We start from the raw sequence: 25,422 nt of genomic DNA on the forward strand, positions 1-25,422 counted from the left end.
AGACCAAGGAGACTATGCTAAAACCTTTCCTAGACCCCATTTGTACTTGACAGCTACAGGCCAGTCTTCAATCTCCCATTTCTGGGCAAGGTGCTGGAGCATGTGGTGGCTTCTTGACTCCAGGGCTTCATGAATAAAGCAGGTTGTCTAGATACATTTGTCTGGTTTCAGGCCTGGTTATGGAACAGAAACAGCTTTGGTTCCCTTAGTGGGTGACTTACGAAGAGAATTGGACAATGGGAGTGTGACCATGTTGATTATCCTGGACCTTTCCGTGGCTTTCAATATCATTGAACATGGTATCCTTCTGAGTCACCTTTCTGGGATGGGGCTTGGAGGTATTGTTTTTCAGAAGCTCTGTTCCTTCTTGGAGGGCCTTATTCAGAAGGTGTGCTGTTTGAACTCCTGGCCTTTGACCTGTGGAGACCCTCAGGGCTCCGTGTTGCCCCCCAGGCTATTTAATATATACATGAAACTGCTGGAATATGTTATCTGGAGTTTTGGAGTGTGGTGTCATGTATATGCAGATGACACCAACTCAATGGAGCCCCCGGTGACATAGTGGATTAAAGCCTTGTGACTTGAAGGTTGGGTTGCTGATCTGAAAGCTGCCAGGTTCGAATCTCACCCAGGGAGAGCGCGGATGAGCTTCCCTCTATCAGCTGCAGCTCCATGCGGGGACATGAGAGAAGCCTCCCACAAGGATGATAAAACATCAAGACATCCGGGCGTCCCCTGGGCAACGTCTTTGCAGACGGCCAATTCTCACACCAGAAGTGACTTGCAGTTTCTCAAGTCGCTCCTGACACGAAAAAAACCCCAACTTGATTACTCCCTTTTACCTTATTCTAAGGAAACAGTTCCTGTGCTAAACCACTGCCCAACAGCAGTAATGGCCTGGATGTAGGCAAACAAATTGAAGCTGAATCCAGATAAGACAGACGTCCTCCTGGTTAGTTGAGACACAGATCTGGGAATAGGGATTTAACCTGTGTTAGATGGGGTTACAGTCTCCTTGAAAACACAGTTTGGGAGTACTCCTGGATTCGGCTCTGAATATGGAGGCCTAGGTATCAGCAGTGACCAGGAGTATTTTTGCAGAGTTAAAGCTAGTGTGCCAACTACGCCCGTTCCTGGAGAATTTGGACCTGGCCATGGTGGTACATATCTTGGTTACATCCCGGTTTGACTACTGTAGTGTATTCTACATGGGGCTGCTTTTGAAAAGTGCTCAGAAACTTCAGTTGGTTCAAAGAGAAGCAGTCAGACTGCTAACTGGGGCTGGGTACGAGGAGCGGACAACTCCTCAGTTGCAGCAGCTCCACTGGCTGCCAACACATTTCTGGGTACAATTCAAAGTGCTGGTTTTGACCTACAATGCCCTATACGGATCAGGTCCAAGCTATCTGAAGGACTGTATCTCTTTCTATGAAACTAGTAGACATTTACAATTGACTTGGGAGAACTTTCTCTCTATCCCATCACCCGCTCAAGTGCATTTGGTGGGAACATGGGAGAGGGACAGATGTTTGGAGAAGGATAAGGTACATGTTGCTGGGAGGTCGTGGGTGGGATTTTGGGAAAGATTGGATGATTTAAAACACATTTAAATTGTATTTATTGTATTTTAACTGTATTTTTAAATGTGACACATACAATACTATTTAATTGTTTTTTTTTAAAAAAAATGGTATTAGTTTTGTTTTAAATTGATTTCAGAGTGTGATTGTTAGCCTTGTGTCCCACCATGAAGGAAGGAAGGAGAATAAATAAAAAAAAATACTCATAATAATCATAATAACCAAGATTCCAAAAGATTCCCAGCAAATGTTCTTTTGGTTTGCAGTGACTGCTCCTTGGGAAGTGGAGTTTTTTCACTTCTTGTGTAGCCTTTTTTGTATTATGAATACAAAATAGTTACAAATGTATAACTCCACCTTATGCATTCATAACTACCTAACTAGAACCCCACCCTTCTTTTGATCTCAACCTAGTTTTACCGATTTCTTTAAAGTATCCTATTGTAACTCTTATTCTGATGGCTGGATTTTATGACTCGAGAAATCAATATCAATTAGGAAGTTGGTTTTGCATTCAAAACGGGCAAACTTGAAGGAACTGCAGGAGAAACATCACAATTCATGTTCTTTGTAACCGTACAGCAATTGTATGTCATTGATTTCACTTCCTTGAATGAACTAATGCAATCACAATCAAAGAACAATGAACTAGTTCAATGAAAATGTTCTGCTCACCTATTAAGATTTTCCCCCCCAAATGCACACAAGCAAATTCATTAAAAACTTCAGTATTTAATTAGTGGCTGTTTCCCCCCTGTATAGTTTACATGCAAAATATATGTGTCTCCCTGTTCCCACCAAAGTTATTATTAAATGACAAACTTATTTAGTCATTTATCATAAATATTGGTGCATAAGTTGATATCATGTATTAGTCAAGGACAGGTTGGCATTCAAAATTATGCATTTTATTTGACCTGTGTATGTGCCAAGGGTCATTCTGTGTAGATGGAAAAAGCCAGAACACCTCAAGGGATCAGTTACCCAGGCATTCAAAATGGCTAGAAGCAGCATTACAGTGGAGACTGTAGAGTGTCAGTGCTTCTTGGATTCTCCAGGATAGACTAAGCTCTTGTATTTTGCTACTCTACTCAGAGAGGGGGATGGTTCTTTTTTTGATAAGTGTTAAGATACAATACTTGTACTGGACCACGGATAAATTAATCCAGGAATTTTTGAGTCAATTTTTGACTAAAATTTCTAGATTTATACACGAGGCTATACAGTAATCTTATTTAAAATATTAGACTACAGTAGAGTCTCACTTATCCAACATAAACAGGCTGGCAGAATGTTGGATAAGCGAATATGTTGGATAATAAGGAGGGATTAAGGATTTGACAGAAAAAGTAGTTCAATATGCAGTAATGCTATGTAGTAATTACTGTATTTACGAATTTAGCACCAAAATATCACGATGTATTGAAAACATTGACTACATTGGATAATCCAGAATGTTGGATAAGCGAGTATTGGATAAATGAGACTCTACTGTATTTGACAAAATGGTAGTAAGACAATGATGCTGTCTCTGAGATTCTGGAACGCCTGTGTCCTTTGGCAGCATGGATTAGAAATATACATCTACAAAAATAAAGCCAATGCATGTAGAGTTCCATGCAACCTGGTACCTTCAGTGTCAGGGATTTGAGTCTGATAGTTGACTGAATATTAGATATTCTTGCTTGCAGTGGTTCTCTTTGAAATCTTAAAAGGCCTTGTTGGGTCTCAATTTCAGATATTTATTTTAGATGAAGATGTTAGTTATTTTTCTAGAGATGATTTTTCTAGAGATGATATGGACAAAAATATGTACTATACTAATGAGCCACAAATCGAATACACAAATATAAATTCAATACCCTCCATCTTATATTTCAGGGAACAGACAGAATCCACTGGTTCCTCTCTACAAATAGTTCAAATAGATATTTTTCATCAGCCCTTCGGGAAATGCAAGGACCACTTGCATGGAGAAAGCAACAACATCCACCATGTGGGTTGATGCTTCTCTAATACCAGTAATTTGCTGTGCAGTGGCCTATATGCCATAAATGAAAAGTGAGTCCTACTTCAATGCCTATTTTCCCACTGTGCACCTGATTGTGAAGATGATTTTGCTACCAAGTTTAATTAACATATTTTAATCTATATGATCTGCATGCTTTTTCTGCTTTCATTTGACATGGCACTTCAATAAAACATTCTCTCTATGCAAAAGCTCTTTAAATTGTACTCTTCCCAGTGCTGTAATACTTGCTGAATGCATTCAATAGTACCATGTGTCTCTCACTATGTCCCCTCTGCCCACACTTTTCATATTGGTTAAGGAAGTTTTGACCTTTTTCAGTGATATTTACCTCTAAAAAGATGACAAGAGAGTTTAGGTATTATTACCATGAACCACTGACATGACCTTTTATCCTCAAACATAAATGTCAAATGTCAAATAGGCTTAATGTCATCAGGTGCAATGCATGCCTGTATAGTTCTAGCACTGATTCATGATAAATCCTAGGTGTTGAATTCTTAAGATATTTTCATAAAAGAAGGCGACATAGTGTATTCTTGAGCTATCTTTTTGAGTTAAATATAATGATATGATTGCAAAGGATTAAACAACAAAATATATATTTACTGAAATGCAGCAGCAGGTGAGATCTGCTTATAGTAAAGGTGGGATATGCAGCCTACTGTTTCCCTTACCTACCTCTCTGCTACCAGTACACAAGAAGAGTATTTTTTCTTTCTCCTTTTCCAAATAATAAACTCCTCTCAACTTTTTGACAGCTTGTGGGAGCTGTTTCTTCCCGAATATAGATTATGCCAAGATGACTATGCGAGAACAACATAAGCACATCAACTTCATACATCAACTTCAGTTACAACAGAGGCAGGAAACAACCATATTATTCTCATAGTCTTTTGGCCATTACTTCATCCCCACAATTCTATACGCATATCTTGTGGAAAGACAGGAGATGTCTTCTCATTAGCTGGCCTCAAGCTTTGGAATTCCCTCCATTGGGAAGTTAGGATAGTCCCTCCTTGTTTGTCCTCCATTGACAAGGACAGACAGTCACTAAGTTACAAAAAAGTGTATCTTCTGTAAGTTTGCTCTTGAGTTGAAATTGTTTGTAAGTTGGAACAGGTACATTTTTAGGTGTAACTCCAGCCAAAAATAAATATGCTTTAGCGTTGGATAGCATTGGAAAGAGTTAACACCCTTGTGGTGTTTTTTTTTGTTTTTTTTTTGTTTTTGTTTTTTGTTTTTTTTGCTGCCTGTGCCTCTGTTCAGAAGATTTCACTTCACTTTCTGTCCCTGTGGGTTTTGAAAAATTTGGCTTGTTGGGTAAGGTAAATTTTTATGTCAACAACATAATGATGATCCTAACAAATCCAGCAATTGGAATGAGATAACTAAAATCATTGTAGAAGATTTTGAAAAAAATTTGGGTATGAGAATCAACAAAAAAAAAATCAGAAATAATGTATTTTGATGTAAATCATTCAGAAAAAAAGGAGATAAATAAAATGACAGGAATGGGCATGGATACCAAGAAAATAAAATACCTAGGAATAGCAAAACAAAATAATATAGATGAAATGGCAGAGATAAATTATAAGGAAGTATGGAATAAAGTTGTAAAGAATATTAAAGCGTGGAAAAGTCAGAATTCAAGCATTTTAGGCAAAATAAGAGTAGCTAGAATGTTTTTAACCCCTAAACTAATGTATTTATTCCAAGTCCTCCCAATGAAAATTAATCAAGAATTATTTAGGAAATGGAACCAAACTATAAGAGAAAGGACATTCAGAGGGGGGGGGGGGAGAAAATCTAGAATACCAATCAAAGTTAACTATATACCACCGGAGAAAATAGGATGAGGGTTGCCAACTTGGATATTTTGAGACTTTTCAGATAAAATTACTACTAGAAATTAGCAGCAACAAGAAAGAAAAATGGATAAGGATAGAAAACGAAGGAAATAAAGGTGAGGGAAGGTATGGGGTGTTCACAAGCAGTTTAAAGTCAGATATTAAAAAGCCTATGGCTCTAGGAAAAACGGGCTTGAATTATGGAAAAAATGGTAACTGAAATGGATGTCAGGAATGTCTAGATGGACACCTTCCATCCTTCCACCATCTAGGAATATCTAGATGGTGGAAGAAAATGAGAAGTAAAGGATTCGACAAAATTAAAGACATGTATAGCTCAAGCTAGCTAGTTGTCCACCTCTGTCCTAAATAACTAAAATAAGGCATGTAATACTATCATATTCATTTGCTGACTGATCTTTTTAAAAATCAGATGAGATTATTGCTATGAAGCTATCCAGTAAGCATTCATGAAGCAATCCACTAACAGCAGAAGAAACTTTATTTACTTCTTTGTGAAGGTCACTAGAAAGACTTTACTGTAGCATTTGATGCAGAATCTTGCTACGATTACATGCCTCATGTCTTCTGCATTAAATTCCCTTAAGGGGTGCCCTAAGATTCAGTTATCTGACTTCGAAAGAAGCGGTGATGGTGGGGAAAATCTTGTCCAGAATCCTCTTGGGAAGAAAACTTTGATTTGTTGTGCCTTTTTAAGCAACTCAGAAGAGAAAGTTCTTCTGTTCATCTTAGTGAAACGCTTTGGTTTTTGAGATCAGGAGATGTTCCTGAGTGAAGGCTCACAAAGCAAATGAACAGAAAGAGAACATACAAGATGCCAAGAAAGATAATGGTTTTCATGGGCTATGACAATGCTCAAGAGGAAACTCTGAATACCAAGGGGGAAATTTATGCTGTCTTGGGATACTTGCACTTGAGATATTAAGAGCATAGTGTACAAATGGGGAATTTACTTCTAGGAAGAAAACAGTATAATAGATGTGCACGGATCCGTTTTAGCTTTTATACTTCAGCCAAACCGGCTTCTTCGGCTCTTCCAGGTGGCCATAATGGCAAGGGCCCAGCTGTCATGTTTTCTTGTCCATAGCGGTACCACGTGGCAGCCGATCACAGCAACTCCTCCCCTATTTGGAATCATAGTTGTGTCCTGGCATCAGTGTATTTAGTTGCCTCTCCTCTAGAGTAGAAAGTAGAAACAGCTTTAAGGAAGCATTAAACCCAGGTCTTCTCTACAGACGAAAGGGAAAAGATCGCAGAAAGAGTGGTATCTTAACTCTGATGCCTTTTAATCCAGGTCTTAGTGAAGGATATAAGTATAAATGATGCAATTGCCTAAAATGATGGGAAGGTGAGCCTGGGGAGTGTCCCCACTGTGGCCAACAGGCCGGATCTAGCTATATTTATTTGCTGTGGTCCGAAAACTCAATCCAGCTGTGTGCCTGTTTTTGGGAGGCAAGCAAAAACTAATATTTTCTCATAATCTCTACCTCCCTCCTCCTCCCAGCTTGTAATGAATTCCATACTGCTGGAGGAATGTGATTGACTGTAACAGTGAGGTCCATCAGAGGTCCATCAGAAGGAGGGCGGGGAGGTGGGGTTGCGGTGGTCTTTAGGCAGTCCATCGCCCTGGTCAGATGCGTCGCTTTGCAGTCGGTCGGGTTTGAATGTCTCCACTTGAAGGTGGGTACCCGGTACAGTTTGGGGATTCTGCTGGTGTACCGTCCACCCCGCGACACAGCAGTCTCCCTGCCTGAGCTAGCAGAGGTGGTTTCTAGCGTGGTGTTGGGTTCCCAGCGCCTGTTGGTGCTGGGCGACTTCAACATTCACGCTGAGACCACCTTGACAGGTGCAGCTCAGGAATTCATGGCCGCCATGACGACCATGGGTCTGTCCCAAATAATATCGGGTCCCACTCATCAAGCTAGACATACACTCGACCTGGTTTTTGTTGCGGGCGACGGTTTGGTCGGAGTGAAGAGCAAATTATTCTTCCATTGTCATGGTCCGACCACTATCTGATCAGTTTAAGACTAACCGTCTCTTCCAACCTCCGCAGGGGTGGTGGACCAATTAAGATGGTCCGCCCCAGGAGACTTATGGATCCTGAGAGATTCCTGAGGTCTCTTGGGGATCTGTCTACCATGGAAGCTGATGATCCTGTCGATGCCCTGGTCACTCGTTATAATGGCGAGTTGTCCAGGGCAATAGACACGATCGCTCCTGAGCGTCCCCTCTCGCTGCGTGGAGTTGCCCCAGCTCCCTGGTTTACTGGGGAGCTGGCGGAGATGAAACGTGCAAGAAGGAGACTAGAGTGCCGCTGGCGGACAACTCGTGACGTATCTGACCGAGCACGGTCTAGAGCCGCTATTAGGGCCTATTCCGCGGCATTGCGGGCAGCCAGGAAAGTTTTCTCGACTGCCCGCATCGCGTCTGCAACAAATAGATCTTCAGAGTTGTTTCGAGTTGTTGGGGAGCTCCTCCACCCTCCTCAGGTCGGGGGAGCACCCGACATCTCGTCAACTCGGTGTAGCGAGTTCGCTCACCATTTTGCAGACAAAGTCGCTCAGATTCGTTCCGACTTAGACGCCGGCCTTGATGCATTGCCAGGTGAGGTAACCGAGGCATCTGTCTGTTCGATCTTGTGGGATTCGTTTCGGCTTGTGCAGCCTGATGATGTGGACAAGATTCTTGGAGCGGTGAGGGCGACCACCTGTGCCCTTGACCCTTGCCCATCTTGGCTCTTAAAACAAGCCAGTGGAGGGCTAGTTGATTGGTTTGTGAGAATAATCAATGCCTCTTTGGAGCAGGGCATATTTCCATCTGGCCTAAAACAAGCTGTGATGAGGCCTGTTTTGAAGAAAGCCTCCTTGGATCCGGCTAACCTCAGTAACTACAGACCAATCTCTAACCTTCCATTTTTGGGCAAGGTCTTGGAACGGGTGGTTGCTTCCCAGCTCCAGGGATTCTTGGAAGATACGGATTTTCTGGACCAATCGCAGTCTGGTTTCAGACCTGGCTACAGTACCGAGACGGCTTTGGTCGCCTTGGTGGATGACCTCCGCAGAGAGCTGGACAGGGGGGGTGTGACCCTGCTGGTTCTCTTGGACATCTCAGCGGCTTTCGATACCATCGACCATGGTATCCTTCTGGGACGTCTCTCCGGGATGGGCCTTGGGGGTACTGTTCTGCAGTGGCTCCAGTCCTTCCTAGAGGGCCGTTCCCAGTTGGTGAAGCTGGGGGACACCTGCTCGGACCCCTGGCCATTGACCTGTGGGGTCCCGCAAGGTTCCATTTTGTCCCCCATGCTTTTTAATATCTACATGAAACCGCTGGGTGAGGTCATCCGGAGTTTTGGAGTGCGGTGCCATCTCTACGCGGATGACACCCAACTCTACTACTCCTTTCCACCTAATTCCAAGGAAGCCCCTCGGATACTGGACCAGTGTCTGGCCGCTGTATTGGCCTGGATGAGGGCGAACAAGCTGAAGCTCAATCCTGACAAGACAGAGGTCCTCCAGGTCAGTCGTACGTCTGATCGGGGTATTGGGTGGCAACCTGTGCTTGACGGGGTTGCACTCCCCCTGAAGGCGCAGGTCCGCAGCTTGGGGGTCCTCCTGGACTCTGCGCTGACACTTGAGGCCCAGGTGTCGGCCGTGGCTGGGAGGGCCTTTGCACAACTAAAACTTGTGCGCCAGCTGCGACCATACCTCGAGAAGTCAGATCTGACCATGGTGGTCCATGCCTTAGTTACCTCTAGACTGGATTACTGCAATGCGCTCTACGTGGGGCTGCCTTTGAAGACGGCTCGGAAACTACAACTAGTACAACGATCGGCAGCCAGGTTTCTAACTGGGGCAGATTACAGGGCGCGCTCAACGCCGCTGTTTAAAGAGCTCCACTGGCTGCCATTTATTTTCCGAGCCCAATTCAAGGTGCAGGTTATCACCTACAAAGCCCTAAACGGTTTGAGACCCACCTACCTTTGAGACCGCATTTCCCCCTATGAACCCGCACGACCTCTTCGCTCGTCGGGGGAGGCCCTCCTCTCGCTTCCACCAACTTCGCAGTTGCGGTTGGTGGGGACGAGGGAGAGGGCCTTCTCCGCCGTGGCCCCCCGGCTGTGGAACTCGCTCCCCAGGGAGATTAGGCAGGCCCCTACCCTACTTTCTTTCAGGAAGAGCCTGAAAACTTGGCTATTCCAGAAGGCCTTCGTTGACTGATCCTTGTGGGATCATGTTATTTACCTATTAAGCAGTAGACCCTCTGGATTGTTTTTAGGATTCATTCAGCACTTTAAGTATTACACCTGCTGTATAATTATCCCTCCCTGATAACTTGATATTGCTTTGCACGTTGGCCTGGATCTTTTGACCCAAATCGGGATTTTAATATTATTGTGTATATTGACTTTTATGACTGTTTTTAATCATGTTGAAGTTTTACTGCTCGGTTTAATGTTTTATCTGATTTGTGCTGTCGTGTCTGGGCATGGCCCCATGTAAGCCGCCCCGAGTCCCTCCGGGGAGATGGGGCGGGATATAAGAATAAAATTATTATTATTATTATTATTATTATTATTATTATTATTATTATTAAATCAGTTCCAATTCTCAGTTTGATAAATGCTGTTCTCAATCAACAAACTAATAAATAAAGCTCATTCAAAGCTGTTGTTAGGCAGCTCGTGTTTCTCTTGAGCATGTATGACACACAGTGGGATGAAAAACATCATTTTTGATAAAACTGCAAACTGCAAACAAACTACTATTAAGGCAAATAATAAAGCTGATGTCCCGTTTGACCTAACACATCTTTGCAAAATACAGAAATCTTCAGACACCATCCAATCCTAGCAAATATTATTGGGCTGATATCTGAAATAAATCCCCAGATATCAAAATAACCATTCTAAATCATTCCAATGTCAAGATCATCATATACTGTTTTGAAATCCACTTCTTCTACTTCTACTAGGTTATCAAACAATTGCCTAAGTAATTTTCTAAACATAAGCAGAAACATCTTCTGTTCACCTACCCATGTTTTTTGTGATTGCAATGGGTATCTAATATTATCAGAGGTGGGATGTAATTTACATGCCTTGTCATAGTCACAACTCTATAATTTGAAGTGTTTCAAAACCAGTAGCAAACTCTTCTGGGATTTTTCCAGGGAGAGATATGATGCCAATGTTATAGAAACTAACTAATGGATGTCCAGTAAAGTCAACTTTGTCCTTGTTTGGACTGAGCTGCGTTGAAAGCATATTAAGAACTAAAGAACAACAATTCTGACAGTGAATTCTATATAAAAACACAAATGCTTTAAAAGCGATGAAGTCACTATCAAAGTTCTCTACTATTAATTCCATTTCTCTTGTCAAAATAGAAGGGCATTCTTCACCATTTTATTGTGTGGAATGGTCATGGAGAAAAATGTCTGTCTTTTTCTGCCTTGGAAGAGACAAATTAGCAGATAGTCTCATATGGGGTGAACTTGGTAGTAGGCTTGTGCATTTTGGTTGAACCTCGATCTGTTTCTGCTGGCCAATTTTTGAGAGACCCCAGATTTGTTTTTATGCGCATTCCGAAAATGGGTGGGTAGCTGAATAGCCATTTTTGGGCCACAGCTGAAAAATGTGTCTAGACCTGGCAGTGGGGGGGGGGACTTCCCGGGCTCTCCTTCCCATAATTTTTCCACTGTTAGCCCACCAAGTTCCATAACATTTGTGTCATTCACTGATTTTTAGGAATTTCTTTTCTTTTTAGAGCACAGAAAGAAATATAAACAGAGATAATTTCCTTGCAAAGGAATCACATTATAGGTAGGTAGGTAACTAAGTAGTAGTTTTCTGAGAACAAGGCTTTTTTTTTGTTTATAATAATTATCTTTTAAAAGTATTTTCTGAAAGAGAGGAGGGAAAGAGAAAGAATCCTAAAGGGTGACTCAAGGCTCTAAGAAACACCCAAATATTTTTAAAGAAAAGCACACCAAGAGTGAAGAGATGCTCTTTCTTTCTCCCAAGTCCTCAAATGCGGGCATGCACCCCACCCAACTATCCAGCACTTTCTCACCTCCCAGTCCCACTAAATAAAAAAAATCAAGAAAACAAAGGAAAATAAAGGAAAATATTCAATTCTGGAGAGAGACCAAGCCAAGTCAAAAAATAAAACTTAGAGCGAGCAGCAAGGCAATCAGGCTGAAGCAACTTTCTAGAGGCTGGACGCAACTGAGAGCAATGGAGGAGCTCACCCTATTAAATAGACACAGCCTGCGTAAGACACATCATGATGCTCTTCTAGTCTGATTGACTCAACAGGCAGGGTTCACAAGGAAACCCCGTGTGTGCATGCAGCAGCCTCTTTGCACACCGCATGATGCTAAATAGAAGAGGAGCCATGACTGGCTGCCACATGGCCCGTCTCGACTGAAAAAAACAACGATTGAGCCCTTACCATTATGGCAAGCCAAACAAGCCAAATTGGCTGAAGGATACTGACTAAACTGAATCTGTGCAAAAGTTTACCTGGTAGTCCCCATATACCTTGCATTTCCCAGTGCAGTTTTTTATGCTACTCCAGATATCAGAATGGGTTTAGTCAGTCACTATATCTGAGGTTAAGTATGAATTTTTAATGGAACTATCAGAAAAGTCTGAAGATCACTTCTTAGTTTTCATCTGCATTATGCTCAACCATTGCAGCATTGGGTCCATGGATTACTATTGACTTGCATTATATTTCTTTCATCTCTGGCTAATTTTCTTTTACTCATTTTGCTATTATGTTTCTTGGAATCTAGGTAATTGGCCTTTTATTCAAGGTCAAATGGCACGGTGTGGATCGAGGTAAATTTGGACCTTCTGGTGAACCCTTATGATAGTTATTCTATGATGAATTGTTCACCTGAAGTTGTCTACACAGCTGTCCAGCATGCTAGATCTTTGATTGAGGCATGTGCTTGGGGGATTAACAAGTGAACTGTATCAAGGGTTAGCTAAACCTACTACGGCCAATTGCCAGGACCTTCTGGCTGTATATCTAGTCTGAGATTCTTGCTCAGACAGGATATAATGAAGAACTGGTTATATTGCATTTAAAATACCTGCACTGTTTGAACTTCGCTTTGTTGATGAATTTTCACACTGCAAGCTGGTTTAACATAAGGTTAAGCCAATTTTCATTGTTTTGGTCATGTAAGAAAATATTTTTTTTAATTCAAAACATCCCTTTAAGAGCTATGCAAAACTAGTTCTTCGGCAGTACTACCAGTTATTCCTTCCTGCCAACTGGGTGTGTCAAGAAATGGAAGAATAGCATAGAAGAGATATTCATGTGATGTATGTGAATTACATTATGCTTGTAGCACTGGATCATACTTGTACATAAAAATGTCATTTAACAACATCAACTGCTTTATGTATGATCTAAGGAATTTCATGTTTTCTGCAAAGAAATAAATTGTTTAAAAAGTTAGCTTTCCTTGACAATAGGCCAGTCTTTTAAAGTGGAGCCAAGGGTTTAATTAAAAAATTCTAAAGATTCTCCTGTTTTTTTGATATAATATGCCTAAACACGTGCTAAATGTGTCCATAGGCAATAGCTTAATAGCTATTGATTGCAATTCTGTTAGCAATTTATTCTGTTGAGTGGCAGTCTATGGCTATTAACGATGACTTTCTTGTTGTAGAGCAGGACAAGCTATTCATTGACAACAATCCACGGTATCTACTTTTCCTTTCCCATATTATTTTCTTCAAAATAATAAATAGCTATATCAAATAATCACATTAATCTAGATACTCTAATTTGCTGAGAACATGCTGACTTAAACGTGGAGCTTCAACCAAAACAGAAGGTGTCCATTCATTGTCATAGAATGTCCACACATATACATAGACTTACACTTGAGCTTCAGCTATACCCATTAACTTAATTCAACATAGAGGCAAATTCCACTGATTGAATTTGGCATAATCATAATTAACAGTAGTCTTATGAATTTGTATAAAATCGCTACCCATTTCTGTTTGTTCCATCTGTATGGCCCTGTTTCCATGTCTGTCTGCTGCTTTCGAAACCCGTACCCATCTGAATGAGCTCTTTCATTTCACCATCCAAATATACAAATGCATTCGTCCCATTAGCAGCAATGGGCAGGATGCCCAGGTTCCCCTTCCACTCAGTGTTAGGGCTAGAGGGGTGAAAATCACTACACATGGAGGGCATATCTATCACTTTTAGCCCTCCAACTCTTACAAGGTTTGGGTAATTCCCCCAAATTTTAGGGATTTTTTCCCCCTATAAATAAAGTCTCCTTAAAAACATTCCCTTTCCCGACTGGTCCTACCCTCTAACCTAAGGGCTTAAGATACCAATGATTTTGAGAAGTTTTACTCTCAGTCTGCAGAGGAGACCCAAGGTAGAAGACAGAGTTTAAGTCAGCACTGATTCTGAGAGGTCTTCCTCTTAATATGCAGAGGAGACTTGAGGTTAAAAAATAAGCAGGCTGCATGGCAGGCACAGAAGTAGGCTAGAGACCACAAGCGTGGCAGGCAGAGCAGCAGCAGCATCACCCAGCAGCTAAGAAGGACATGCCCCACAATGAGACCTTTGAGGGCATTCACCCCATTAAATAGGCAGAGCCTTTCATTGTGACTTCAGTTGCTCTGATTGGCCAAAACTGGCTCAGAAAAACAGGAAATGCTCCCAGGGCTGCTCAGGGAGTGCTATGCGGAACTAACAACAGCAAAGCAAATGGTTTTGTGCTGCTTTCACTTTTGTTTCACTGCTTCACCAACATGGAGAGGCATCTACCGTACCATGCCATACAAATGAACAACACAGTACAAAAGCATGGATGAAACATATGAAACAAATAATGGACCCTACTCTAATTAACGGCAAGATTCAAATCACTGTAGAGCAACCCTCTCTGAAGCAGTAATGCTACTGCTACTACTACTACTACTATCATTTGTATCACACTTTTCTCATGATAATGGGACTCAAGACACCTAACAACATATAGGAAGTTAAGAACAATCCAAAATCCAAAATAAAGTTATGAATATATGATTTTTTTTAAAAAATAAACAATTTGTAAATCAAAACATAAAAATATTAAATTGTACTCTCAATGGGATGTACCACCGTGGTTAGATGAAACTTCTCCAAGAACTAGTGCAGTTGATGTACTGGCTAGTCACTGCTGAAATCTGGTCCTCAAAGCTGAATACAAGAGTACCCCCAAAACACAAAACTGCATTTTCAGGGGGAATGTAACCTCATATAACACTGGCAGATTACCTATCCCCAGATCTGTCTTTTTGACTGATTAGAAATCTGTCTTGTCTGGATTAAGCTTCAGTTTGTTTGCCCTCATCCAGTCCATTAGAGCTGTCAGGCACCAGTTTAGTTTAGGAGCAACTTCCTTGGAATAAAATGAAAAAGAGTAATATTGATGGGTAACATCAGTATACTGGAATCTCCAGATTCTGGACTACCTCTCCCATAGCACACGGGACAAGACTGAACTGTGAGGTCAATAATCATGAAGTTGGGCAGGAATTCCCTAGCATCATCTTCTGTACCACCCCTCCAGGAAAGATCAGAGCCACTGAAGAATAGTTCCTCCAGAGAGCCGACTCATAAGGTACCATAGCCAATGACATCAAATGCCACTGAAAAGTATAGCAGATATAGTGACACATTTGTTTTATGACCACTCAGTGTATGCAAATTTGGTTTTATGCACATAATTATTAAAAAATATTTTCTCCAGGCTGTGTGTACAATGTGTATATGAAACATAAATAAATTTTGTGTTTAGACTTGGGCCCCATCTTCAAGATATCTCAGTAGGTATATACAAATATTTCAACCTCCCCACCGCAAATCCAAAATCCACAATACTTCTGGTCCCAAGTATTTTGATTAAGAGATTCTTAATCAGTATGCATTCCTGACAATAAAATCATTGTTTTGGATTTGATACTATCCTTATTCCAATACTACTGGTTAACATTGTGCATGACTTAGTGCATAAAATACACAATACTCTATTTAGTTATTTTATTCAGTGAACGTCTTTTTAGGGTTGTGCCCTCAGAAACCTCTGCACAGGAACATAATACTATGCAAGGTATTACAGTCATAACAGCAATCAAAATTACATAATCCATGGGATATAAGGATTTGAGGCAACTAGGTACAAAGCAACCACTAAACATTCATCTTTATTGAACTTTAAATGGAAAGGTCTAACTGCTCTCTGAAAGCCTGTACAAAAAGGGCTAGGAACACTTAAGAAGGAAATGGATTCTACAGTGTTGACACTCCCCCCCCCCCAATCATGTAGGGGGCAGCACTGCTTGCCATTCAAACAGATCTCAATAAGACTTCTGATTTTGATCTTAGTGTACAAGTAGGATTGTTTGAATGAAAGTGATCTCTTAAATAGTCTGGTGCCAAGCTCTTTTGTGTTTTAAAGGTTAAGACTGAAACTTTGAAAGAGCTTTCAAAAAACAAATTTACTTCATCCCTTTTTTTAAAAAAGGTAAATGGAATACACACGATACCTGTATTCATCCTGTGTAAAACGTGGAATTACTGAAGGTTGCAATACTGAAATTTCCACAGTGGTGGTGTTGAACTTCACAGGGTCACCATCATCATAGGCAATAATCACAAGCTATTAAGTAAACAAACATAGTGAATTAGTGTGTATACCAGCATCAGGTTTGCATACAGTCATGCTAGAATTGTTGTAATGTAAAGTATTATCTACTTTTATGTAGAGTCAAAATAAAGACTGAAACAAAACATGTACCCAACAAAATCCAAACTAAAAAAATGAACCTGGCATTGCATTTTATTTAAAAATGGAAGCCTAAGATGGAAAAATTGGTTCCACATATATTCTATAGAACATTTAAAGAGGAAGTAGGCTATGTAAAAACAAGGAAAGGTTATTTCAATTGGGGATGTAGAAAAGTTCCTTGAGATGTTTTCAAAATTTTTAGATGTCTGAAAACACTTTTCCTATTTAATTTCACATGACTTAATGTTGTATGTTTGGACAATTTAATATCACAAAATAGCTTGTAAACAACACAACTACTACTACAACAACAATCTCTATTTCTATCCCACCTTTCTCCCCATCTACACTGCCATATCATGTGATTTCATACTGCAGTTTAACTGCATTGAATTGCATTATATGAGCCTACATTGAAGTATCATGCAGCTTAATGCAATTAAATGCATTATGAAACTGCATTATATGTAAGTGCAGATGGGGCCTCAGATATAAATCTCACTGTTAAATCCTAAACAAATATGTTCATAATTGCAGTTTAAAGTAATACAAAGGGCACTTTTGTAATTTTCATGATTTTAGAGCAGTATGGAATTTTATAGATTATTCATAACAATGTTTGCATTTAGCAGAGATATCAGAATATTTTAAAAGTAACAAAGCCACATTTTGCTATTCACTACAAATAAACAGATATACTTCTGTCATATTTTAACGCATAAAGAGATAAACAAGAAAACTATTGTATAAGGTTATATAAACAGATGGTACTTTGCAAAAAGATAGTGGAATAGGGCAAAATGGTCAAAATCACACAGATATGCCTTTTTGTTGTTGTTTAAAGGCATATTTAACAAAGGGGAGATAATTAAAAGGGGTGTTTTCATGCAGTTTATAAGAAAAAAGTATTGTAACCCCAAGTTCAGAAAAAAAAAACGAGACAACACTCATTCCCGCAAATTACATGGAATTCAATTTTCTGTAATTAGTGGGTTGCAACTTGGGTTTTTAAAGATGAAGTGTCATCTGAAACTCTAAAGAAAAATAAAAGTCAAGCTAGACACATTAATTAGCATAATAGACTATCTTCTCAACAAAGAAATGCCAATGCAATGCAATACAAAACATTAATAGCTAGAAAATGTTGAAAGGACAGCTAAAAACCCATTGAAATTTTATGCACATTTTATTTGTCAGACACAGATTGCACTGCAAAGAATGGGGAAAAGCTGGTATGTCAAAAACATGCAAAAAGTCAACATAAACTACAATTAAACTACAGGCTTAGGCTCCCTAAACTGAAAATTCAAAATCTCAAATACCAACCATCATCTTCTGCCTTTGGGGTAAGGGGGCTAGCCACCTGTTAGTCCAGAGAGAATGAAAAAGACTCATTGGGAAAGGGAGTTCCTCTGTCCCTTCCCAGGTAATCTCTAAAAGGGTGGTAAGTGTACTGACAGCTGGGGAAGCATCTGAAATGTTTGTGTTTTCAGGGGATTTTGGTAAACCAAGTATTCCTCTTCCCGCCTCTTCTCTGTCCTGTCTAGTTTATGTCAGTGCTGGAGAAGGAGCTCCTAGGGAGTATCTCTCATTTGCTGTGTAAATGTAAATGCAGGCATTCCAAAATCTGAAAAAGGTTGGGAAGCCAAGGAACATGGAATGGCATTCACTGTCCTCCTCCCATTGTTGTGATTAGGATGGCCAGTGGATGTGATATAACTTGCGTTGGTCGCTCATTGTCTGGAGTGAGACTGGTTGTAGCAACAAGGTGATTTGGCTGATACACTCCAGGGCTGACCCATTGACACTAGTGATGTCATGCTTGCTGGCCTCTGCAATGCCAAGAACAGGAAAGGAATTATAATGTTACATCCCAATTGGACTACTGCAATGTGCTCGACAAGGGATTACTCTTAAAAAGTGTCAGAAGCTTCAACTGGTGCAGCACACAGCACCCAGATTGTTCACTGGAGCAGACTCCAGGAAGCATACTACCCTCCTGCTGAGACAGCTCCACTGGCTCCTGATTAGTTTCTTGGCCCAATTTAAGGTGCAAGTTTTAACCTATAAAGCCCTACATGGTTTCGGTCTAGCATACTTCAGACAGCGTGTCTTACCATACAGACCAGGCAGACCCTTAAGACTGAGCAGTAAGGCGCTTCTTGCCCCCCCCCCCCCCCCAGTTTAGGGACAATCTTCACTTAAAATTGTCCAGAGATGGCACCCTCTCGGGTGCAGCACCAAAGTTCTGGAATGCTCTGCCAGAAGCAATTAGAGTAGTCCCCATCCTCATGTCCTTTAAGAAAAATCTGAAGACTTTCCTGTTTGGAATAGCTTTTAAGTGATTTGGGACAGAAGCCAAAGATTTCACTTTACAATTATACTTTATCTCCTTGGGGAATTTTTAGAATGTTTTTAGTCATTTTATGTTAATTTTAATGTTCTTCAGGGAAGACTATGTAACCTATTTGGGGCTAATTTTAATGGTCTATGTTATGTTGTATGTTTTAATGCTATTGTAATCAGCCTTGAGTCCACTGGAGAAAACCAACATAGAAATTTCCCAAATAAATAAATAAGGAGTGGCTGTCTGGGCTTGATGCCACTAGATAGTAAGAACCCCCTTTCACCACTGCCACCATGGATGGGGGAAGGTGGTCTAAACTATCCTGGGACTGAGCTTCCATTTGATACTCCAAATCAGCTCTAGGATAAGTATTTAGAGTAGATCTGCCCTGGTTTTGGATAGAGCATTGATTGCATGCTATCTTCACAAAGAACCCCCAAAATTGTCAAATAAATCATCTTATTCATAACATATGTAATCTCCATATGCATAACACATGCCACAAATTTAAAGTAGGAACTGTGATACTTTAGTAGGTGGTTCATCTTCTATTGTGCTTGAGGAGACTCTAATCAGGGATTCCCCTTCCCCTTCCAGAATAGGCTTTCATGGCATAAATAATTCTTGATGAAGGAGAATAATGTATTAACCAATACATTATGGTATTTCAAACTATACTTTATACACATGGAATAAAGAAAAGAGCAGAAGCAAGTCTCAGCAAAAACAGAAGTCTACACTCCAAAGCACACCTACTTTGATATTGATTTGACTGATGATTAATGGGACTTGTGAGACAACATTAGAAAAAGCTAGCATCTGCGACTGATTGACACATATACTTGGAAAGAGCAACATCATTATAAAATAATAGCAATGAAGTAACACTATTATGTTAAAACTTACCAAAGTACATTCAAAATGCATTACCTTAAATAATGTGCTAGGCTCTTCATTTAAGTTCACTCGTGTCACTACACGTCCAGTATCTTCTTCAACATCAAAAATGCTTGCACTGTAAGGGAACTGGACTACATCTACTTTATACCGCACTCTGCTGGCTGGTGTCCCCTAAAAGAAACACACAATTTTTATTTGCATATAGCATGGTCTACAAAAGAGACACAAATACTGCAAAATCATTATGTTGTTATACTGTCAACACACATGCATACACACACACCCTTATGTGTTACTACATTTTACACATTAGGTGGTTATTTATGTGTGTGCATGTAACAACTAAAAAAAATTCTAACTCTCTCCCTTCAGACTCCCCTTCTTTTAATTTCACTAATAGTGTCGGGTTTTGATATAATCTTGTATATGGCTTTGGCTTAGATTCTTGGCTTAATTGTCTTGATGTCCTGGCAATGCATTTATTTAAAATTTTAAAGTTTTGAAGTTTTAAAGTTTTTAAGTTGTATTTCCCGACCCTTAGATCTGATGTGTTTGTGTGGGACTGTGTCCCTCTTCTTATGAGCAGGTCACTGACTGTAATAAAGTGAACTAGAACTTGAAATTAAAAAATTAAAATCACAACCAGTTTTCACCAGATCATTATTTAGGAAAAGCGAGATAGAACTTATCTCTTTTCTTGTATTTCAGATTTGAAGTCAACATGTTTAACATGTGGTTACATGATTGGCCATTACTCAACCAGTTCTCCTCCTCTTTTTACAGTACTTTTCATTGTATCTGACAACATTTCCCAAGTGTTTTTCCACCTCCCACAAACCTTGTGAATTAATAGCTAATAAATAGTTGATAGTTGAGAGATGAGTTGAAAAAAAGCCCTATATGATGAAAAGAATGCAGAACAACTTTTACCAGGCATTTTCAGCAAGAAGGGCTGCTTTTATCTCATGAGGTGAACCTTATGATGTGAGCTAAACTCCAAAAAAGTTTAGAGCAAACTTATTAGACTTTGCATTTCCACAAGACATGAGCTAAAGCATTGGGAGAGGGCACATTTTCAAGGCCTGCCAAGATCTTGTATTGAAATGGAAAAGCCTGCCCCATAGCTGTGTGCTCAGTTCAGAATTCTCAGAACCTGCAAACTATTTCTTTATGTCTCTTAACTTAAGCAAGACACCACTGTAAGTTTGTACCACTCATATAACACTGCATGAGTTGATATATTGGCAGCACTGACCTTCAAATTAGTACTAAAATACACTCAGCTAGAGACACCCACTCCTTTTTTTGAGAGATGCACAACTTTCCCTTTTTGTATGCTTGGGAATCTTGTCATTCTATCTCCTCCCCCCAATGAAGTGATCAGACTAGGCTTTTATTGTCCAACTATTCAGAGTCAATTATGGAATCTTACAGGAGGTGCAGACAGATTTTTTTTCAATTTATTTCCCTCCCATGCTTTGTCCTATGTCTTCTATTTTTTTATACCACAGTAAATCCATTTAGGAGGAGGGAAGATAATGTGTGCATAATCAGTGTTGTTTGAATAGTAGTGCAATCAGAAACTCATAAAATAGGTCTCAGGACATCATCAGATGGGTATTTTTTTTAAGGGAAAATAATTTTGGGCTCCGCTTTTTTACCTTATTTTACACCCTCGCACACTGTTCATTAGATGACACAGGCTGTGACCACACCCCTTTGGTGAAGCCTGGCATTAGAAGGAAAGGAAGCAAGGACCTGCGGAAATTTAGTCATCATAGGCCACACCTGTAATATAGTTAAGCTTTGTGCTATTGTATTTTTTTAAAATGCAATTTTGATGCTTGCCCCATCTGATGAGGGGAAGTAACAAGGTGCCACATGCACCATAGTGATTGCTCTACCCTTCCCTTCCCATCATATGAGAAGGAGGAGGATGGGCACATAGTTAGAGTTAGGCCTTTCTCTCCCTGCCATAACGTTACTGGGGGGATGGGGATGGGATATGTCTGATAAGATTGTTGGAGTGCTGAAATACACAATGTTTCTCTGACTCTTGGAAACTCTACCTTCGGGTGCCTTTCTTTGCATCCCCTCACCCAAAAAAACCTCACTGAGTAAAACATCGGTGTCGCTACAGAACTGGTATAATATTTCAATATCTCACAATCTGCTCTTTCTTTGACAATCACACTTTCCCATTTGTGTTTGGCCAAGAGTGTTTTTGCCCTTCCTGACCATTGGTTTAAGTATGGTGTCTTTATACGGTGATATGGCCTCTTTTCTTGAGCGGTTTCCCACTCCCACCGAGCCTTTCTAACGTGGCATGGACTCTGCCAGTAGCCTTTTGGGACTGGGTAGAATTTTTTATTGGTCTAGCATGTGGATTTTTGCCTGTTGCATGTGGTATTTAATTTGGTTCTTTATTGTTCTTTGGTTGTTTGACATTTATTCTGTTACTGCTGGAGGGGTGCAGACACTCAGATGACATGCTTCTTTGATGTGCTTCCTGAGACTCTGCAAGACTAAGAAATTTTATCAAAGAGCCTCTCACTGTCAGCCAGCTCTATGGAAGAAGAGATTCCTCACCTTTGGTAGAAACTGCCCTACAGGAGTTAATGATGCTACTCATAGGGCTTGCTTGGGGCCCATTGTATTCCTTCACAGGGAACAGGTGACGGTGAATTGTAGTGATTTACATTCATAGTTCCAATCAGGAAATTATTCCCAATGGGAGTCTGGATTAATTGGATCTCTGAAATGAAAGTGCCTACATATCCCATTATGCTGCAACATTGGAGAATGTTGTTTTGTAATACAATGTAACCCCTAAACATCAAAAACATCAGGGCGTCCCCTGGGCAACGTCCTTGCAGACGGCCAATTCTCTCACTCCAGAAGCAACTCCGGTTGCTCCTGACACACACACACACACACACAAACCATTACTCTTCTCTTCTCTGGTGTTGTCTTTCTAGGGTTGAGGGTAATCTGACACTCATTTTCTTTTTTCTATTTGAATCACTGTTTACTTTTCCTTCTGAGGAATGAAGCATCAATGTAAGGTATCTGGGCTGGCTCTGCCTTTTCCCTTGTTGGACAGACTTCAATAAATTACATTGCTCTCCTTCTTTTTGTTTTAGTTTCTCAATGAAACTTTCTTTTTTTGGAAGAGCTAGAGCCCTGTTTCTGTGAATTTTTCCCCAAGGAACTTTATAAAGCATTTGTAAAGTTCCAAAAGTTGAACATACTCAGTTCTTGTGTATTTTGGTAAATGCTAACTTGACCCCCATTTAGTTGAGTGACTGCAGCCTCTCCTCTGATAGAATAGAATCAGGTCCACAGAGAGAAAGGCGGCTCACAGGTCAATGTGTGAACGGAATGTTGGGCTACTGAGACCTTTCATCTGATCCACTCGGCTCTTCTCATGTTCTTATTTGTTTCTGGATGATAAGATTGTCAAACTGTATCCAGAGTGGATGATATATATCTCCCAGAAAGAGTAAACCACTGCTTTCATGGTGTCCTTTGAAACTGTCATTAAAGAGGCACTCTGAACTCATATTCATGATGTGTCCTTACATGAGAGATATCATGTAGGAAGGTCACCTTGTTTTTTTGTTTGTTTTTTTAAAAAAAGACTGAGTAAAATCAGGTCTCTGTTTTTTACCATGCTTCCAAGTACTGTGATTCAAGCAAGAGAGTTTATACATCTTAAACTATGCTAAACTTCTAGTTGATATACAGTCATCCTTCTCTTGAATCAACTATATGCTTATATTCCTTTATCGTTCTGCACTGAAGTCTGAATGCACTCATTATATTTATGATAGTCAAAACTATGATACTTGATACGTGAAAGGGATCTCAAGGATCATAAGTAAAATAACAGATGAATCCTGAATGCATTTTTCAAAGCAAACTGTGGCAAATGGTGAGTTATATCTAAATCTTTTGTTTTCTGATTCAGCTATGCACAATTCATGAAAAGAAGGGAGGAGGGAAATGCTGTTTGTGCACCTTAGGATATTATTAATATTAATATTAATAATAATACCCTGCTTTATCTACCCCGAAGAGGATTCAAAGCGACTTAACATAAAAGCATCAGCATAGCCATTTAAAATATACACATATACGAACATTAAAACAGGATTAAATATAAATAGTATTTAAAATTCCCAGTTAAAATAATTAAAACAAAATTTTAAAATTCCTCTTTTTCTGCTGAGCATACTCTTCAGATGGACTGTGGGTCAAGTCCCTATTGAGGAAGCTTGCTATGAACTAAATCCATGAAAGTGAGATAGAATAGCACAGTAGTGAAACTCCATTGGTTTTTCTAGTTGTATAAGCAGTAGCACATGTTAACAAGCGGTCCCTAAGCTGGTTGCCCAACAAATCCACAAGCAATTGTGCAATGGAAAAATGAATTCGATTTCCCCTATGTGTATAGTTCAGAACTGTGTTCCCCTTAGTGCAGTATCATTTTCACTAGTGAAATGACACCATTGCCTCCAGGTCTCTGCCTTTGTGGTGGAACAGCAATGGATTTTATTGTCATCTTCTTTGATCCATTCTTTATGTGTACATTCATTTGAGCTTATTAATGGTTATTAGACAGAATATGTGATCAATGACAACAAAAATCTTTTGTATCATAGCAGTAAATTGACTTTATAGTAAGCAATCAATTTCATAAAAATCAAATTGAGAATTGGTATTTGATGTTTTGGAATCTGGCTACATTTAACAACAACAACAACAACAATAACAACAACAACAACAGCAACATAGATTTTATAATTGAATTATACAGAACATGATCAATACTGCAAATGACAACTTCACATTTCAGTTCTGAATTGAGTTATGACTTTTGTGACTATTGATTTTCCAGTGGTTCTCAACCTGTGGGTTCCCAGGTGTTTTGGTTCACAACTCCCAGAAATCCCAGCCAGTTTACCAGCGGTTAGGATTTCTGAGAGTTGAAGGCCAAAACATCTGGGGATTGAAAGATTGAGAACCACTGTTCTATTCCATCTTTTCAATGATTATTTCTTTTAAGCAATACACGGTTATATTATGGGAGAGCACATAAATTCATGAAAGAATTACATAGTCTTGGTGGGACCACAAAATGCAAATGCCATGAGACAGAGCAGAAACCACACAATGCAAACTTCTGGAATGGACATTTCAGTACAAATTGTATTCAATAAAGCATTACTGACATACAACTCAAGCAACCACAAGAAAAAGAGATATCTTGGTCAATACTATGAAAAGTCACTAAGATATCATAAAAAATACTGTAATTCCATACTCCTTTCACATTCTTGACAACAACCATCCACATTAGGATTAAAATAGTTTCAGTGTCCAAACGCACTATGACAGCAAAATTACCAGAAAATAATTCTCATCCAAGAGTGCCTGGACCTTTTGATTATTTAGGTTATTATATCGCTAGAATACATACTTCGTACATAGCATCCATACGAAAAATTATCTTTTGAAAAATAATTGTGTTTTTTCCCCTATCATATGTCATCTTATTTATATATTCCTCCCAGGAATAGCCAATGTAATATTTTCCACCACATCACTGTCATAGCTCATCCTTGCTAAACCATAGCATAGCACTCCTGAAGCAACGTTCTCTTGTCATCAAGTAGCATACCAGATGCTTAAGGGACTGGAACCACCAAATGTCTTGCTGTCATTAAGAATAGCACTACTAAATCCGCAGAGAAAATATGTCAGTATTATTGTCCAAACAGAAGAGTTAACCATCGGGACACAATCACTATTGTACATGGACTGTCAAATCCATATTAAAGTAATTGTTTGTAACATGTGCTACTTAGAAAC

At 39.8% G+C, this 25,422-nt stretch overlaps 1 protein-coding gene across 12 annotated transcripts in view; it reads right to left on the bottom strand.

The window, feature by feature from the left end:
• pcdh15 (protocadherin related 15) overlaps nt 1-25,422 on the bottom strand; it is a 1,032,943-nt gene that overhangs the window by 123,350 nt on the left and 884,171 nt on the right. For all 12 annotated transcript variants that reach the window (XR_010005016.1, XM_062977492.1, XM_062977488.1 and 9 more), the window contains 2 exons: nt 19,579-19,719; nt 16,060-16,172 (listed from right to left, as the gene is read on the bottom strand). Coding sequence is in view for 11 of the 12 variants with exons in the window: in XM_062977492.1 (XP_062833562.1) it covers nt 16,060-16,172; nt 19,579-19,719 (254 nt within the window). In the remaining variant the exon portion in view is untranslated. The remainder of the gene's footprint in view (nt 1-16,059; nt 16,173-19,578; nt 19,720-25,422) is intronic.

The sequence above is a fragment of the Anolis carolinensis genome, chromosome 3, assembly GCF_035594765.1.
Source record: "Anolis carolinensis isolate JA03-04 chromosome 3, rAnoCar3.1.pri, whole genome shotgun sequence".
Taxonomy (NCBI): domain Eukaryota; kingdom Metazoa; phylum Chordata; class Lepidosauria; order Squamata; family Dactyloidae; genus Anolis; species Anolis carolinensis.